Raw genomic sequence first — 20351 nt, forward strand, 5'->3', positions numbered from 1 at the left:
CTGCCATTGGCCATTTTATGAATTTAACTATCAACTCTGTATTTCATCATATCAATTACTCCAAAACCTTTGCCTCAGGTCCTTGTCATGCTTCAAATTATTGTAGTCTGTATTATTTCAGTACCTGCCAATCTCTCATGGTACTTCAGCATTTCACAGATTTTGCTCACCACCATCTTCCTTCCCAGTTTTGGTCCCACTCTTTAGCTTACATGTAATGATATAACCACCATCTCCCTGTCCCTCATACTTGGAACTCTACCATCATCTTTGGTTCATTTTTCTCCATTATTCCCTCATCTTACGAAATTTAAAATGCCATTAATTCTGCTTCTCTATTAGCTAGAATATCTGCTTTCACCTCCTCACTCCTACTGCTTCTTACTAGCTGCAGCTCTTCTGCCATCCCCGCTCGATCAACACAACATCTTCCTAAGAGGCCTGGTAGTCTCTCCTTCTGTCCATTACCCACACACGGCTTTCAGATGAATTCTTTTTGAAGGTTCAGATTAAAACTCCTGTATTCAAGTGCATCCCAAATAAAGACTAAGATCCTTATACTATCAAAGATTGTCTCCCAACTACCTTTTCAATTTTCTGCGCTCTCTCAGGTTTCAAATACCATACTGAGTTCCTGTTTGCTCATGTCTTGTATTTCCATTCTTATTGTCTAAGCTTATGACATTCTATTAATGTGAAAGTCATTTCCTATCTCTTGGATTCCTACTCACTACCTATCCCTCAGGGCCTATCTCACGTGTTACCTCCTACATGAAGGCTTCAACAATCGAGGTATCATTTATTGAATGATTACTATATGCTATGCACATAAAGCTCTACATGTGTTAATCATTCCATTTCAAACAAACAACAATGCTTGGTTTCAAATGAGGAGACAGTTTCATAGAAGACAAGTAACTTGCCCATGGTCTCAGATAGTAAACCGTAGGTAGACTTGCAGTTCTAACTAAAGCTTTCTGACTCTAATTAACCTCTGTAACTTGCCCTCCATTTTACACCCTTTGTAATAAATACCTTCCACTTTATTTGTTCCTCTCTTGCAATGTGTTACTACTTTGTACCTCATTTCATAGCTTTTAATTTGCACGTCAAATTTGCTAGTCACTTGATGGACAATCTCTGGAGAATTCATGCTGCCTTTATAGAGTACATGCTTACTTAATAAATGCTCATGCCTGGAGACATGACGATACTATTCCCTTATCCTAAAATTTAAAACGTCTTTCTACTATCTGGTTAATCGTGTATTACATCTTCTGACTAAGATGAAACTCCTTCAATAATCGGTAGCTTTCAAATTACATGAAGATGCATTTTTTTCAGACGTTATTTTCCATGAGGACTCAACATGCACCTAATACTCCGATTAGGCTCAAATGTATAATCTCTAAAACATAATGCTCACTGTCACCTCTGCCCTTGGTTCTGCTGTTTCCCTTTTGTGGAACGTCACCCTCCTCTTCCCAAAACAATTATTAACCTTTTTTCAAGTTTCAGCTGAAAAATACATACAAATGTCTTCTATGGGCAAGGCAGTGTTCCATTAATTAAAAATTTGATGAGAATAATGTTATTATGTGCACACATTATTCCATGTCTGCGTCAAATCTCCAAAGGTTCTAGTGTCCCTACAAAGAATCCTGTCTTATACTGCAAAGCTCTGGGTACATTTTAGATACTTAGATACTTTAAAATAATGTCAGTGGGTCTTGTGAATTACTGTTATTCTCATATAAAGTAAGTTGGAGCAGTTAATTGGGAAAAAAAAAAACAGAAGCAGCCTAGACTTTGGGTGGTGAGCACACAATAGAGTATAAAGATGTTGTGAAATTGTACATTTCACAACACCGTGAAATTGTGAAATTATGAAATTGTACACCTGAAATTTATGAGGTCTGATCAAACCTCGTAAATGGGTGAATGTTTAAGTAAAATATATATATATATATTACAGTAAAAGACACATTACCATTAATCCCCTTCAAAATACTCTTTCCCACCATTGCCTGCCTTCAACACACTTATCCCATCATTCTTGCCACTTTCTGAAGCAGTTCTAGAAGTCCTCTTTCATGAATGTCTTTTAGTTGTGCTGTCATGGCTGCCTCAATGGCCTGAATCATTTTGATTTTGGGAAAGAGTCAGAAGTCGCACAGTGCCAGATCCGGTGAAGGTGGATGAGTACACACTGTAATGTTTTTATTTGACAGAAGTTTCTGTATACCAGAAGCGATGTGTGACAGTGTTGTCATGATGGAGGATGATTGAAGGCACACTTTAAAACATATATTCTCTCAAGCGTAGCTCACACCCAACTGACTGCACCAAAACAGTTGAAACTTGTCACACACTGTTACTAACGTTCGACACACCTCTTCCTGTATTGAAGGTCCTTGCATTTCTGTTGGATGGCACTCAGCAGCAGCATTCACCGTATTTGTTGATCATAATGGAAAGGCTCCGTGTCACAGATCATTTCTGGTACACGGCAATTTCTGTTAAATAAAAAAATCATGGTGTTTCTTCATCCACCTTATTCACCAGATCTGGCACTGTGCGACTTCCAGCTCTTCCCCAAAGTCAAAATGACCATGAAAGGCAAATGTTTTGAATGGATTCAGGACATCGAGGCAGCCACACAGCACAACTAAAAGACATTCATGAAAGAGGACTTCCAGAACTGCTTTAGAAACTGGCAAGAATGATGGGATAAGTGTGTTCAAAGCGAGGGGGAATATTTTGAGGAGGATTAATGGCAACGTGTCTTTTGCTGTAATATTTTTTTATTTAAACATTCACTGTATTTTTTGATCACACCTTGTATATAATGTTATTAACCAATGTTACCCTAATAAATTTAAGAAAAATAGTTTTTTAAATAACTTTATTTTTTGTCCCTATGATGTAGACTTATCTTAAGAATTAAGTCCTATTTTACTATTTGAACCAAAAATGCCCAAAGTTATTTATTTAGTTAAAATTTAGAATTGGCTTCTAAAACAATAACATGATAGGCTGTGCGGTTAATAGATGCTTTCTTAATGAATATGAATATTGAAGTAAAGATTTCCCCTAAAGTTTACTTCCAAGATGGTAAAAGCAGTCCATTTCACATCTTACATGACCTTGTTTTATCCACATGACTTATGTTTGGCAAGGACAAATGCACATGGCAGCTGCATACAAAATAAGTATGAAATTCTTTGTAAAGAGAATATAACTTTTGATGGATTTAACATTGACTCAAATAGGCTGAAATGCTCACCAATTTAAATATCTTCTATACATATTTTGGCTTTATAGTATTATCCTTTTATGTACTTTGTGGTAGACTATACAACAATTCAAATAAAATAGTGAAACTGCAGAGAACGTGAGCTCCTGAGGAGGCAGATTATCACCTAGTTATCTTGTTTCTATGATTTATTACCCCAGCTGGGTCCTTCTTTTATTTCCCCTACTCCACCCTAGAAATGGACAGGGGCATATCTACAGACCCAAAGGATCAGACGAGGAAAAGCCATTCTTATTGTTCCTAAATAGCCTACTAACTCCTTCTCAAGGGAAAAGAAAGTATACTATTTATTAAGATCTTTAAAATGCATTCCTTTTAATTCTACCTGTGCTAAAACACACACACACACACACACACACACACACACACACACAAAAAAAAAAAAAAAAAAAAAAAAAACACACACAAATCCTAGCCACCTCAACAAGATATTTAATTAAAGAGAGTAAGTGTCAATACCACTCTGAAAGAGCCATTTGTCTAAGCTAATTGATTTGCCTTTGATAAACCCAGAATGTCTGAAGGAAAGTCATGGTTTGGGTCACTGGGGAGAGAGAGGGATAAGAAGGAATTTCAGGGCACATACATTTCTGTGATGGTCTCAGGCAGATTTGTGGGGATTTCAGTGAGACCTTTCCCACGACAGTCTACGATGTTATTGCTACAGGTACAAGCAGCTGGACAGTGCAGCACACTGCAGGAGGGAACCATAAATGACTGGTGACCTGAAAAAGAAACAAACAGCAATTACACTTTTTCTCCTCAAATTCAGTGTTGTGAAACATGCAAGCCGATCCCAAATAACAGAGCATATCAATTAACAGCAATACATTTCTCTAAATAACTGATGGTAAATGGTACTGTATTTCTAAAATATATTTAAGGAAGCATGCATTTATATTTTGGGGTCAACATTCAGATGAATCAAAATGACAGTTTTAAAAGTTATTATAAAGGCGACAATTTAAAAAGCTTGAAATAATTGTGAGAAAGGCTAAATTCAGATTAGAAAGTAGAATTCTATACAAAACTATTCTGAGTTCCAACAAACGCAGCGACTTCAGACTAATCTATATTTCACTTCTAATAAGTTTAAATAGAGCTTGGTCTTTATTGAACTTATGTAGCTTAACTTACTTTATCCCCAAAATAAAAAGGAAACCTGTACAATTTCCCTCTTGGTAGACATAACTGTTGATTGTAAGTAAGTAATCATGTGCCAGTGAATGTAGGGAAAAGTTAGATCACACTAAGTTTAATGTCTGGATAGGTTCAAAATTACCATTTTCTTTGAAGTTATTATAATAATTGATAACATGTCATTCTGTAATTGTTAATCGATATGTTTCTTTTTTTGTCTTTGCATGGCCTAAAATTTTAGCACAAGTTATTAATTACCTGCAGGTATAGATTTTCACTACTCATTATCTGGAAACAAAACTATTTCAAAACGACATTTTACTGTTCGAATGATGAACAACGGAATATCAGCAGTGCTGTACCAAACAGCCATCTGGAAACACTTGGTCCCTGTAGCGGGGACAGCCCTGTCTGATCTGCAGGGAAAGGGCCCCAGTGGTGATACGGCAGGAAGAGGCTTCAGGTTCGTTCCTAACCCAGTCCCTCTCAACCAGCTCTCAAACTTTACAAAAATAATCTCGGTCTAAAACAGAAACATGAACTTGCCTTCTTCCTCATCTAGAAAACACGGAGGCAAAAGTGAAGAGAGAAGAAGTGATTAGTAACAAATTGTTAGTCATTTCATTATTTAATGTTTCAAGAAGGAATCAGACCTATGGAGAAAATTCCATGACATTATAAAAAATTTTGTTTGGGTTACACAAAGTGTGGGAAAATACATAAAAAAGGATTAAAAGATAAAAAATAACTTAGAATCCAATAGTAGCACATATTTTCACTCTTCTTTTAAGAAACGTTAACTACTTATGATGCATTATTTAAAAAATGTCTCTTACTTTATTTTGAACAGACACTTCTGAAGCAGAATCAGCCCTATACTTATAAGCTAAATTATATCTTAATATATAATTTAAAAATAATATGTGTATAGAATTTAAATATAACTTTAGAAACTATGTGTCTGTCTGTCTATCTATCGACTGGGAATCACACTGCCTAGGTTGAGTTCCTCAGACTCAACTACAGAACCTTGGACAAGGTTACTTAGCATCCTTTTCTTGGCAGTTTAATTTCTATAATAATATACAGAAAATATGATTCCACTTGTATGTGGAATGTAAAGAACAAAATAAACAAATAAAACAGAAACAGACCCATAGCTACAGAGGACATCTTAAGGGTTGCCAGATGGGCAGGGGGTTGGGGTGTTAGGTGAAAAAGGGGAAGGGATTAAGAAGTACAAATCGACAGTTACAAAATAGTCATGGGGATGTAAAGTATAGCACAGGGAAAACAGTCAATAATATTGTAACAACTATGTATGGTGCCAGGTGGGTTATAGACTAATTGGGGAGATCACTTGGTAAATTGTATAAGTGTCTAACCACTATATAAATTATATAAATGTCTAACCACCATGCTATACACCTGTAACTAACATAAAATAATATCAAATGTCAACTGTAATTAAAAAAAAAATTTAAAAACATGGTTAAAAACGATATTACACTTTTCTACAGTTGTTACAAGGGAGGTAAAATAAATAAAAGACTTAGATTGGTGCCTAAGCACATAGAAATAACTAAGTAAATGTCACTTGTTGATAGTTTACATAGCATATGTCTTATTTTTGTTTTCAGATTTTTGTTACTAAAGCTCATAGTTCATCTCTTTTTAGTAGAACTGAACCACTAGAGTGTGTGTATGTGTGCGGGTACACATACACACATACACACACACACACACACACACGCACGAAAAATATTTTGTAACTCTGAAACTATAGTTAGGTTTCTTTTTGAATTTCCCAGCTGAGATCCAGGATTAATTAATCATATTTCCAATTGTTAACATAAAAGTAAATATAAATGATTACTTAAAGGGAAAATAATGAATAGCAAATAGAACTAAAATCTAGGGATTTCCTATATTTCCCCTGAAGTGAAAACTGAAAAGTCTTTCATCATGCCGTTGGTACGAGTAATCAGTAATTACCAACCATGAACAAATGTCTAGAACATATTATTATCATCCCTAAAACAGAGGATTTCCATAGAGTGATTAGGGCACAATTGCACATGTTAGCGAGCAACACTGAAACCTTTAAAGCATACATTTTTCAGTTTTCTTACACACAGCATTCAGTAACTCAACAACATAAAGGTTCTTTCTCCCTTACCATTGCAGACAAATTCTCGTTTTTGCACCTCAGCGACATTATGGCCCCTCAGATGGGTTGGCCCCATACACTGAGTGTAGAGGCCCACCCGGGGCCTTTGGCGCAGCCAATCAGATAGCCAGGCCAGGTGGCAGTCGCAATACAGGTTGTTGGAATGGAGTCGACTAAATGAGAGGAAAGAAGTTTCAAGCAAGAAAACACATAATGGTTATTGCAGAACTTGGAATACTCTTTAGTAATACCACATAACTTCATTTCTTAAAATATAAGTAGATAAAGCTTAGCAACTTCCAATCTAAACGTTTGTCTAAAATTAAACTAGTTTACAATCACACAATGAAGTTTCTCTTCTGTTACCTCTGAGCTAAGCAAATATAGCGAAGCTTGAACATGAACATAAAAATCTTTTGCCTTTGTTCATTCAAAAGGGTGAAGAGAAATAAATAAGTCCATGGCAAATTGCTCTGCAGTCTAGACATACTGACAGCCAATCAGGGTCAGGGAATGAGGAGGTAAAGTGTAAGGTAGGGGTAGGAGGCCCGTTAACAGTTATGGCTCCCAGTTTGAATTATTAGTTAGTTCTGTTATTATTAGTCTCTGCAGAAACTGCTTGCAAAATCTTTTTAGCAGGTCACTTTTCTTTTTTGCTCAGTAAGACACAGTAATAATTCACTATGAAACACTTCTTTGACATTCCTATTCAGATTTTCTTCTTTTTGTTTAATATCAGAAAGAGGGATTAGCAGCTTTTGGCTCTTGGGGACCTCTCCTCAAAGAGTAGAGACTGAAATTAAAAGACATAAATGGCTGGGAGTGAAGGAATTAAGTGAACCCCCTGTGTGTTGGCAGGGATCCACCCGATTGTGGATCTCTTCCAAGCGGCAAATAGCACTTCTCCATTAACAAAATATCAGACAAATGTATCCACTAAATTAGGTAAATGACTTCAAACTGGCTTTTATGTTTTCTCAAACTAAAGAAAAGGACATCCAAAGCTATAAATCAAAGCGCCATTCCCAGAATCATCTGTGACATAGTAATACCATTTTAGCCCTTTTTAGCTGATGTGCTCAATTCTAACCCAATAACAGTAATGGATATTAAGACATGGAACTCAGTCCAGAAAGATAATTAGACCATAAAAATGGAATTTTAAAGTAGCAGCAATAATATAGAATAATGAAACAACCAAAGCAAGGGGATTTAAAGTGAGATGACTCTTTTACATTATGAAACAGACAGTTTTGCATCAAAACTAGACAGCATGCCACAAAACAAAAAAGCTACAATTTGGGAAAGTTGGAGGACCTCTGGCTCAGTTTGCATGGAAGTCAGAGTGGCATCTTTTGGAATCCACATACCACATTGCACATAATTGTTTTCTAAATATTTCCATCTCAGCCAAGCATGTTACAACGATTCAGTTACAGGTGAACAAACTTGAAATAAGAAAACAATATAAAAAATTAAACACCTGATTAGTAAGACAAACTGTAGTGGATTTGTACGAGAAAATAAGGAACACGATCAAAAATGCAGATGATGGATGATTTTACAGTCTAAGTGGCTTTATTTTTGCAAGAAATGGAAGCTTGATCAATTTTTTTTAATTTAAATTAATTAAAGTTAATGAGAAACCAATTTCATCAAGTATAGTTTGAGTGAACTGGGCTGTTAACTTGGTCAGATTGATCTCAAACTGATGGCACCAAGAAAACAAAATTTAGTTACGTCTGCATACTTTTAGCATTTTTTTATTGTGCTAAATCATAGTCCAAGGAAACTAGAATGACGGATTATTGTATTTTAGTGAGAGAAAATAGCACTGAAAGAGCTGGCAATTCAATTGATTTTTCATTAAAAAGAGAACATAAATGTAATGTTTCTAGTTGTAAGCTATTGTAAAATAAAAAACATTTGGAAAATCCAATCAAAATATATGTACCCTACTGAAAAAACACATACTTTCTTCAAGAAGTCCACTGTTTTCGTTATATTTCCCACCATTTCTCACATACAGTATATGCTATAAATTTTTAGGTCCAGATGATTCTGAAACCCAGTTAAAATGAGATTTATCTTAAAAAATGCTTTAACTAAATATCCCCACCATGGGCCTTAAGCATTGATTCTTCTCCAAAAGAAAAAAAAAAATAGCTGTAGCAAATATTTTATTAGAGAAACATTTTTATTGACCTAAAATATTTTAATGTCCATCTGTAACCCCTGAAAAGATATTTTTAAATAGAAATGCTGACACAACCTTAATTATAGAAGCACTAGAGGGTTATGCAGTCATTGTACATTACAAAGAACGTTGGAGAGCCAGTTTAGCTTTATTAGGTCTGCTTGACGTACAGTAATAAAATCATAAAGATTTATCATTTATCATTTCTGACAGCCAATCAAGGAGTCTTCCATTCCTTAATGAAATGTGACCTCTACAATAGCTCAAAATAAATGTGCCCCCCCAAATTTCTCATAACACATATCATTTAAAAGAAAGCTTTCAAGTTTTCAGAATAGTTAATTTACTCAAAGATCACATCTAGAACTTTAAAAAAATGTGGACTGCCTCCCAATGAACAGTGGTCCCGTTCATTGCTCACAACAAGAAGTACTTAAAGGAAACAATTGATTAAATTGAACTTTATATATATTGTGACTACTTACAAAGTCCTAAGTTTAGGCATATGATTGAAACTTGCCACAGAAAGTCTGGTAATGTTGTTATTGTTGAGAGTGCTGTAGAATTAAAAAAAAAAAAGTTAGAAATTTTAGATGTGAAATTCATTAATCATAGATAATAGAGAAAACTTCTAGTGGTTATGTTTATACAAAAAAAAAATTACCTGGTAGAACAGCATAGAGAGTACACTATATGATAAACAAGATGATAAATAAATTTTGTACTTGAACATGTTACTATGCATCAGTTTTATCAAATATTCTTTACATATGTATGGCTTTAGACATAGTATCTCTGATTATATCCACGTTGCTTTATGAACCCTGTGCATGCATGCATGTCTATTTATGATATTGGTTAAGGAATGAACATAAGACAGTCACACATAAGACATTAAGCAGTTACATTTCCTTAGAGGGGTATCATGTGTAATTAGTATTATGTCTATGAGTAAATGAACATATTTGAAATCTCCAACTGAAATTTCATAGCGATAGCACAGAATCAGTTTTGGCATGTCCTGAAACAGAGTCCTGCTAATTATTCTTTACTGTAGACATCAGCTGCTGTTGCCATTTGAGTAGTAAGAACGATATCAATGTCTATTTGGTTCTTGTATTGGGTGGGGATGAAATGCCATAAAGTAGCAGTACATTAAAAAATTAATATATTCTAACAGTTTTTAGTTGTAACCACATATCCTGTCCTATTTCTAGTGATATGTATTAGTGATCATGGTTTCATGAAGATAGAGTCAGAAAGACGGATGGTCAAAGGAAATATGGTGAAAATAAGTATAATTCTTGCTTGGTTCAAATTGTTCCTACTTTCTCCCTAACATAAACATTGTTAGTTTTATTGTTATTATCATTTCTACTACTACTCATTCATTCATCTAAGATGTCCTGAATGGCTCTTATTTTCATGGTGATATGGAATATTATAAAAAATAAACCAAGCATAAAACCTGTCTTAAAATAGCACCTAGTCTAACTGGTGAGATGAACTACACAAGTTACAGAAATTTAGTGAGACTAAGAAGAGGCTTTTTTTTTTTTTCCCCTTCAGAGAAGTCTGGTTGTGACAAGAAAGTGAGAAGACAGTTATCCCAGGGGCATGTGAAAACAGTATGGAAGTGGAAAATTATTCTAGCATATAGAAGTTACAGTAGAGTGGTGACTAAACAGAGCAAATTGCTGAAGAGGCAAGAAAGATGGGCTCAGTGGCCCAGGTGGAAAGTTTGATATTGGAGAAAGGTTTAAATTAGAGGTTGCAAACTGACTTGCCTACAGAGGCTAGGCAGGAAACATACCTGAGAGAAGCAGGATGAATATAAAGGAATGCAATGGGGAAGAGATGGAGAGGAGGACACCGACAGCTGGGAACGAGGAGGACCTTGGTAAGCTAGTGATGGTATTTTCTGTTTTAGCAGCTAGTATTCAGCTCCAATGGAAAGTTGCTCTGCTACCTATAATGGAAGGCTGCTGAACAATCTAATTTTTTTTTAAGAGAAGCTAGAGATAGAATTTTTTTAGATCGATCTTCCTAATTTTTAAATACTGGCAACTCAAATATTTCAGTGAGTCTGTGGGTCAAGTCTGTTTGGACTAAGCAAGGGACATTTGTGAGGCCATGTTTGGCCAGCTGGCGGCTGCAGTTGTTAATGGTGAGATGTGGGTATTCAAGGGTAGAGGGATTAACTTAAACTTCTCAGTAAAGTAGGGCACAACAGCTATATATCTAGAACACACACACACTGACTCTCTTTACTTTCCAGTTTCCAATGTATTGAATGATGTAAGAACTAATCCAAGTGATGTGAATAAAGTCACATAAGGAAAAATCCCCCTGTTATGAAGGACCTATAAAGCACTGAATTGGTTGGCTCATGTTATCTAAAAGCCTGTGGCATTTTCCTTGTACCCAATCGAAATGAGATTTTTTTTTCAAAAGCTATTAAAATATATCCTGATGTTTGCACTAAAAGGTTTCACTTCTCAAAGGGATTTGCTTTCAAATGACCCCTTTTCCCACCCTCAAAATTTATGCTGAATTTATACAGCGAAAATCTTCAAAGTACAGAGTATACTAAAATGTGACTTTGGGGATAACATTTTTAAAAGTCATTCCCATGCAGCAGATCCACCATAATTTTGAACTATAATTTCTTATGATTCTACACAAAAGAGAATTTTATTTAATGCTGAAGCTGGTGGCTATCAATTTGAGGTCTTGTCTCAAAATGTTAGTTTGCATAAGGCAACTGAAGAAATAAATCATCTTAGTATTTTTGTTTAGTATTGATGCTGGCAAAGCAACATTGATACACATACTTGGTGACAGAGCAAATATGTGGAACTAATGAAATGAGGTTATTTAAAAATTAATAATACATATGTGTTAATTAGATATGACATGTATATGTTATGGTCATGATCCATTTCTATTCTGAAACAATGAGAATTTATATGTTGTACTTCTTTATTTCTGAACGCTTTTTCCTATGTGAAAATCTATTTCTATGTTCAACCTCAAGATTTTCTCTTCGCAAGGAGAATATAATCTTGTACAAAGGCCATCCTGGTGTGTAAATACAAAATGTTGGTCTTGGTAATCACGTAGACTCTCTCGGAGTTCAATATTGATTTATTTTTTCTTATTCCCTTAGTGCCAAGCATAAGATTTGGCAAAGAGTCTGATATTTAATGGATATGAATCACTATATTTCAATTCAATTCAATTAGACCCATCCTATAGAAAAGAAAAAGAAAATAAACTATCCAAAACTGGCAACTCAAGGGATATATCTCATTTCTGGGTCTAGTGTCCAAAGAAAAAGAAAACACTGATATGGATTCAGTGTCCAATGTTATTTTTGAGATGGTATCTTCACATTAAGAAATAAAAACGTTCTAACTCCTACCAATCTGAATTCGACAATAAGGCAATGAATGTACACGTGATAAACTGCATCTTTGCTTTCATCTACCTTAACTTTTCCTTCTTGAACTTGATTCACTCTTTTAACCTTAATATACATACAATCGTGACAAATTTTCATCAATGGCCTGGAATGATTACTCCCACCTTCTTCTGTTTGTCCTCAGTATATTCTATATTCACGAATGGTGCATGGAATTAAAATTTCAAAAAATCTAAATCACTGGGAATCTGAAATTTAAAATGATGTGCAAATTAATGCCTCTTCATTATTTCCACATAATGAGACTATATATCCTAAAGAGTCATGAATGGTAAAAGTAAGCAAAACAGAGAACTTTCTTTCTGAAACCCTTCAGAAGATAACTGTATTAAAAAAGGCTCCTGACCAAATGTTTATAATAGGGGAACTTCTGGTTTATTTGGCAAGAGATTTGGGCTTGATAAATTCCAGACCTTTCAGTGCTTCATCCAATTTTGCATTAAATTCTTCATTAACTGATTTCTCTAAAACTTGTATGAATTATGAGAATTTAAACATTAACATACATTAAAAAAATGTCTACTTGACTTTATAAAATTTTAATATAAAATATTTAAATCATTTTGAGAGAAATTCATATTTTCTTGTATCTTGTGCTAATTAATTTTTTTAAACAAACAAACTCTGACCATAATAGATCTCTTTGAGAGCTAGGTACTAGGTCCTCAAAAAAGTTTCTAACAATTTAGTTTTCAATTTTAATTCCATGAACTGTAAAATGTCACTCTTTAGTGTGTTTATAATAGTGGGTCTGCTCAAGTCACTTTTTAGACATTTTGCTACCATGACAATCAAACTGTATGAGGTGATTCTGTTTTTATTATTTGACTGCTGTCTCTCCCTCCTTCTCTCTCTCTCTCTCTCTCTCTCTCTCTCCTCTCCTCCCTCCCTCTCCCTCTCTCCTCTCCTCCCTCCCTCTCCCTGTCTCTCTCTAATACACACACACACACACACACACACACATAGTACTCACACTGTGTACTCAATATATACTCAATATTATATATATATGAATTACTCTATATCTAATAAGTATTTAAGTTCATTTACTTAATAACAAAGTACTTTATGGAATTTTAAGTCATCCAAAATACTCAGCAAAATTTCCATAAACTGGTATCATTCATATTCCTAGTTAGGAGCACTGAGTAATATTTTTTTTGGCTGGATCAGTTCCATTCAATTAAACAACACCTGTGGTAGTCTCTTCATATACAAAGTTTCGTGGCACTTACTATGGTTTTGACATCAGACTACTATCATGAAATCATAGTTGGATCCTACTTGTTCTGATTCTGAAACAGCGTCAGTGAGCTTTGCATATTAAAAAGGACTCTGGAACACAATTTACAAAGTGGCCTTATAACTAAAATGTGTATGATAAGCACTTTGAATATTTTTCCTATAAAAAAAGTTAGACTGTTATCAAGACAGAAACAAAAGTGACTTCTCATGTGATTAGAAAACAGCACAGATTCTTATAATTTATCTCAATCAACTCATTCTTCCATAAACTTTAAAAAATAATTAATAACTTAGTAGCACATCATGCAGCTAGAAATTCTACCCAATTATTCTACACAGTTAAAACCAGAATCATATAGAAAATTGACTAAAATAAGCCATTCTAGTTGAAACATTAAATTTTTTTTTCAGAATTATATCCTGTTCCTCAAACTCAATTTATAAAACAATGGATTCTTCTTCCCCTTCTTCTTCTTCTTCTCCTCTTCCTCCTCCTCCTCCTCCTCTTCTTCTTCTTTTTTTTTTTTTTAATTAGGATTTCATGATTTCTGGATAACTTTTACCTCATGGACTAAAAATCTCAAAATTCAAAATCTCTTCACATTTAATTCAATTTCTGAATAAATTGTTTCAGGGATGACCAATAGCATAGAAAATATCTTATTTGGGGGAGAAATTGAAAGTATATTTATGAAAATGTGACTCTTTGACTGGAAAAAAATTCTGGAATAATATAGGCGGCTTACACGGCTTTCGTAATTCTAGTTTTCATTAAAATATTTTTATTAAAATTAATGCCATTAAAATTATATTACTAAGTCAGAGGTCTGTAGGGATAACTCAGTTGCCTCTAACCAATTCTATCAGCCATGTCTACCCAGCAAGGAAAGAGAGAGGTTGCCAATTACAATTCAAATCTGTGTCTTGTGCTTTACTAAGTCAGTGGTGAAAAAGGATCTAATGGGCGGCTTATGAAAATTAGAAAGTAGATTTCAAAACAACCTCACAAAGATGATGCTATCTGGTTAAGTAAAGGACATTTTAAAATTTGAAAACGTCTTTCCATTGCATAGCAACTACCAAATATACCAAACACATCAGCTACTAAGCTAATTTTTTGTTGTAATTTTTCCTATAAAACTGATGTTATCTTAGTATTTAGCAATTCTAGGAATTCTCGCCAATCCTGTGAATAAGAATATTTTATTATAAGAAGAAACACTTCAAGGACAACGTGTGTAAACATGTGAGTGCCCTTATTAAATAGATGATTTTACCTAAACATACAGATAGGCTATGGGAGGTTCTACACACAAACACATTTGCATTCTTCTCTGCCTTCACCACGAGTTATTTAAGGTATCTCTTTAGGAGACCATTTTGCCACTAGGTTAGCAGATAAGCTTCCACATTAGCACTCCCCAGACACAAAGCTCCCATGAGAAGAGTGAGAGAAATAAGCTGTACTTACAGCACTTCCAGGTCCCGGAGAGCCCTAAATGCCCCATCTTCAATACAGCTGATCTGGTTGTAATCCAGCTGCCTGTTAAATAGATTAGAAGAATATATGTAAAAGGCTGAAGACTGGCAGGGTTAAGGGAAAGGAAATCTCCTGAAGGGTCTAGGAAGCCCTGGCTCACTAGCTGAAATGCTCTCACAAATACACTCATCTGCTTAAGAATGTCACAAGCCATTCTGGCCTCAGTGCCGCCACTGAAATCTCTTTTTGTTCTGAACTGTCTGTACAAATAGCAGCCCTTGGAAAGCTCCTGTAAATAATAACTGCACCTTATATTAAATGCCATAGGAATGCAATTTCATTACATCAAGAAAAGCTATCCATTAAGAGCTTTCAGCGTCATCTTGCTGAAACAATTTCATTAAGGTAAAGGACTGTAAATCACTTAATGTCACATGCACCCCCTCAGTGACCTAACAGAATCCATTTATCAGAGAAGCCCAGCTGCATGTTAATTTCACTATCCTTGGCAAGAAAGAGCAAGACTACTTTTAGGTTTTCTCCTTTTAAAAGCAGTTTTCCTTCGAGAACTCCAAATCAAGAAAGAGAAAGGTGGTCCCATATATCTCCCTGCTATTCCCAACCAAGGATACACTTTAGAAAGCTAGAAGTTGTTCTGTATTAAGCTTCATTATTCTATAATTTGCATTGTTTATACTCGAATTCTCTGCACGTACATATGGCATACTTTTCAGCTAAGGAACTTCCTGAATTATACCACTCTCCAGAAAATAAGTTTTTAAAGTGTTAATTTTTTTTCTCAAAGATGCTAATTTCAGCTCAAAATACTACAAAATATATACTGCAGCGACATCATTAAAACACCTAAATATATAGATGATGCATTACACAATTACATACTTGAAACCTATATAATTTTACTAACCAATGTCATCCCAATAAATTTAATTTAAAAGGAAAAACCCTACCTAAATCCGTGGTAAAAAGTTTAAAAGCTGTATTAGCTCCTTCAGAATAACACAAAATCCAAACAAATGAAATCTTTTTTCAGTGACACTTATTTAAGTACTCATTTGTTAAAATTCAAAGATGGGGGGGGGGGAGAGAAAGGACTGTTCCAAACTTAGTTAAGTCAGCTTTTCCCTGCCACTTGTTTTTGGAATCAAAATTTCCTTATTCACATGAAGGAATTTACTTGGTTAAAACAAACAGCAAAGTACTAAATCCTATCTGTATTTTTCTTTTTCTTTCTTTCTTTTTTTTTTTTTTTTTTACAAATAAGCAGTTGTTTAAGTCTAGTTGCTTGATGCTTCACGTTATTATTATTATTATAGTAAAGAAAAAATATTTTAATGCTTCACTTGAGATGGAAACGGAATGTCTGATGAAATACTCAGATGAGTTGTTAGGTCTAAATGCAGAGGTACGGACGGGGGTAAGACTGTGATCATAACACCAATGAATCTTGCCCTTGTTTCAAGTTTGGAATTCACCGAAAGGGCTCAGGGACAGCTGGGGTCTGTTCTTAAAAAAACAAACAAAACAAAAACACAAAAAACTGTTTAAACATTTCCATAGAAGAGCTGTTTCTCTCATAAGACTACTGAATGAAGGTGCAACGATTTAATCCAGAGGGACCTCTTCAAATTCCTTACTTTAGAATTATGTACATAGAGAATGTCTCATGAAATATACATCTCATTTTTAAGAAGGTCTCTAAGGGGACACAATTGCACACGAGAATACCTTCGAGTCATGCAAATGATACGATCTAGGACATGCGATGGAAAAAACGGCAAACCCTAAAGAAGATACAATTTTATTGCTTTTATAAACTAAAGCTTTCCCCAACTAATAGCTACCATTCCTGCTACTGTAATAACCTAAAGCATCTCTATGTATTAGAAAGCAATGCAGAAGTGCTGTTTTATTTTCTAAGAAAATGTTTAAAGCCTCATGATAGAATACGGCTGCTGCAGTTCCAAGAAAAACACTTACGTTCTTCAGCACTTTTGATTTTTACGGATTAAATTCATTTAACAATTAAGTTAATAATCTTTTCTTACTTTAAAGTGGTAAATATATATCTACACTACGATTCTGTAACCTCTTGAACAATTTATCAAAGCCATTTGAATTAGTACAATGGCAGGAAGTGTTACCCTTGACACACTACAAAAGAGAAATTGTTTCCAGACAAATTGGCAAAATCTTTTAATGCTATCAAATTTGCTTAATGCAGTCCCCAGGTTAATCTGTAAAAGGGTGAGCTGTATGTTTGCCCACATCTTAATATCCTTAGCTGTCAATGGATAAGTCAGTGCTGACACAGCTACTTTTAAATCATGCATACTATACACAAAGGAAGGCCCCAGCATGCTAGAAAGCACTCAAGCAAATCTCGTCCTACGAGGGCTGAAAGGCAGATTACCTTCCATCTACCACCAGAAGTTGAGACGCTGCTGGAAACTTCGGTAATTTCACCCGTCTTTAACATTGCTCGTGGTTACATGCTTCTGATTCTTAGCAGAAATCTAATCCCCTTTTTGGTGCTAAAATATTAAGAAGATTTGGCTCTCAGAGAACCAAAGTTTTCCTTAAAAGTTTTCTGAATGCCATCATACTGCAGTCTGTGTATCTTCTGAGAACAACGATCTTTTATGAAAAAGTTACTCAGATGAAAGGACAATCAAAGTCTAAATGAATCACTTTTTCATCAATTGGTGGATTTTGTTCTATTCACAGGAATGTTTGTGGAAAGTGCTGTGCCCACATTTTTAGTCATGAGAAAATTTCTCTGCATAAACCTCCATTTGTCTGCATATGGTTCAAGATAAACAGTGTCAGAACTATATAAAAGCGTAATTAATTTCAGGGTTTCTGGACTATTTTGCTGCACCTTGTTTCACTCACGCTGCTCACTTCTCCTTCCACTACGTTTCAAAGCCCTGGGCACTTCTGCTTTCTGTAAACAGGAAAGGATCTGTTCTCAGCCATGCATTTAGTGACAGGCTGATCCTCTTTGGATGTGATTTCCAATTGCGCCATAAAATTATTCTGAGTTAAGGAATTAGGGAGAAGCAGGTGGTTTTTTTGCTTGTTTGTTTGTTTTCCCACCACTTCTCAAAAAAGTAATGATACAACAATTCAGCCAGACATAGGGTAAATGTGTTGGTCTCTGGATAAGGGCACAAGGTACTTAGGAAATAGCTTCAGAATCCTTTCCTGGCACAAGGGCCATCTCTGTGGGGGAAGCTAGCTAGCGCTTTTCTTATTTTCTGGGGAGAAAGAATGGTACAGGCAGGTAGTATTATCGGGAGTTTCTTTCAGACCTTCAGCTGACATATCCTAGCCCAGACTTTTGTGCTGTCGCCTCCTTATTCTTCACTTCCAACCCTCCTTCTGTTCAAGTTCCAGATCGCCGCTCCATCAGATCCTTCACTGTCCTAGTTTGTAAGTGTATTTTGAAGCAACTGCTCCATCTCTAATTTCACGGCAACGACAATATTAAAAAGAGTAGAGCATTTTCAGGATCTCTGTCAGCATTAACCTTCATTCATTCTCTTTTCAGTGATAACTACTCTGATGATCTAACATAACTCTACACCACCCATTTTCATTTTTCCTCCTACTGGCAAGTTCAGTCTTAGACAATGCAGTGTGTCTTTATTAAGAGATGTTCTCCTCCATGCCTCACACGCGTAAAATAGCTAAAGCGGATCTGTGTGTTTTTTTTTAACACTAAAAATAATTTAGCCTAGTTTCAGATTCTGATCAATTCTAGGTATGAGAGACACTATGTAATATTGCTAAATATAAGTTTTTAAAATAGATATATTAAATGACAAAATGATGAGAAAAAATTTGCTGACTTGACATCTTGAAATACAGTTGGAAACATTGCATTCTGTTACTTTTAGTTTTTTTCCAGGGATTTCCTTTCTTAATTTTTCAAAATTTGGATACCATACTACCTTTGAGTCAAACATATAAAACCTGTCTCCCTGAATTAACTTTAGTTGGTTTCATCCTTATCTATAGAAAATTCATATTTCACTGCAGCATCTAAATGATAAAATCTTATTACTAGTTGATTTTTTGGTAAGAATTAGAGCACCACAAACTATACTTAACTCTGAAACAATACAGAATATAAACAATCTTTAATAATTTCTAAGCTAGGCAGTTTCTCGCAATGTCTCAACAAAATTTTTAGGACTATGCTCTGGTTTTCCAGTTGTTTTCTTTTTTGTTGTTGTTTGTTTGTTTGTTTTAGGTACTAGAAATAGAAGTTTAGTTGATTCATAGTACTATTGTAAGATGGCAAACTCCAAAAATTTAGGTGATTTACAATGCATCAAAATGATTAGGATCAATATGAGGGAATAACAACATTTTGCTATTTGGTAATACACCTGATAAGATATATAAATGAAATATGAGAAAAAGAAAAATATAGGCATGATCTGTTCTATTTCTTGTCTTGCGTGTATAAAACTCAAGACGATACGAATGCTTAAACATATAAATCTTATACAAATCAAGATTGTTTAAGAAGTAATCAAGATTTAAGTTATAATAAATAGAAGCACAGAAAAATAAAAATTGACACATATAAATGAACACCCTAGACAGACGTTTCAGCAACTATATCATTTACCTCAGTGTAAAAGCACATCAGTGCCAACCTGGGTAGCAGTGAAGAAAACAACCAATGCAAGGACTTTTCTGAAGAATGCAAAATAAATTATGTTATTGGAGAATTTAACTCTTTTGCAATCTTTCCAGCAACGTTTTGTTTTTCTCATAGGAATAAAGAATTTCAGGTTTTATTAGAATAATCTATGGTATAAAGTTACATCCACTTGCTAATTTATTGGGAAGAAACAAAAGGTAACTCTAAGAGAAGTGGTAATAGAAAGTGGAGGAAAGACAACTAAGTTGACCTTCATGTTCTAGTAACTCTAAGTAAGTAATTGAATGTGATAGAAACTGAAACTGACAATAATTGCTAACAATTATGATTACTGGACATGTGATCTTGTTCAAAATATCCACAGAGACATCCAAGCAGACTCATCTACCTAACCCCATCAACTAGGCTACTGAGCCGAGAAGGGTTATTATTGAAATAGAAGCTCAATGGGATTATTGGGCCAAGGAAACATGACAGTGTTTTTATGTATTAATCCTATAAACCAAAAGTAGAATTAACATTATGGGCTATTTGAACCCAGGGATGTTTTCTAAGCATGGATATTCTAAACAGGATCAAATATCAAGGACCAATTGGCATGAACCTCATGTCCCCATGGATGT

The 20351-nt window shown here is 34.8% G+C and overlaps 1 protein-coding gene across 3 annotated transcripts in view; it reads right to left on the reverse strand.

The window, feature by feature from the left end:
* The window catches only part of SLIT2 (slit guidance ligand 2), a 337575-nt gene that overhangs the window by 109869 nt on the left and 207355 nt on the right, over positions 1-20351 (reverse strand). For all 3 annotated transcript variants that reach the window (XM_081054248.1, XM_081054247.1, XM_081054246.1), the window contains 4 exons: positions 15024-15095; positions 9309-9380; positions 6636-6799; positions 3903-4041 (listed from right to left, as the gene is read on the reverse strand). In XM_081054248.1, the coding sequence (XP_080910374.1) occupies positions 3903-4041; positions 6636-6799; positions 9309-9380; positions 15024-15095 (447 nt within the window). The remainder of the gene's footprint in view (positions 1-3902; positions 4042-6635; positions 6800-9308; positions 9381-15023; positions 15096-20351) is intronic.

The sequence above is a fragment of the Rhinolophus hipposideros genome (assembly GCF_964194185.1).
Source record: "Rhinolophus hipposideros genome assembly, chromosome: 1".
In the NCBI taxonomy this organism is placed as follows: domain Eukaryota; kingdom Metazoa; phylum Chordata; class Mammalia; order Chiroptera; family Rhinolophidae; genus Rhinolophus; species Rhinolophus hipposideros.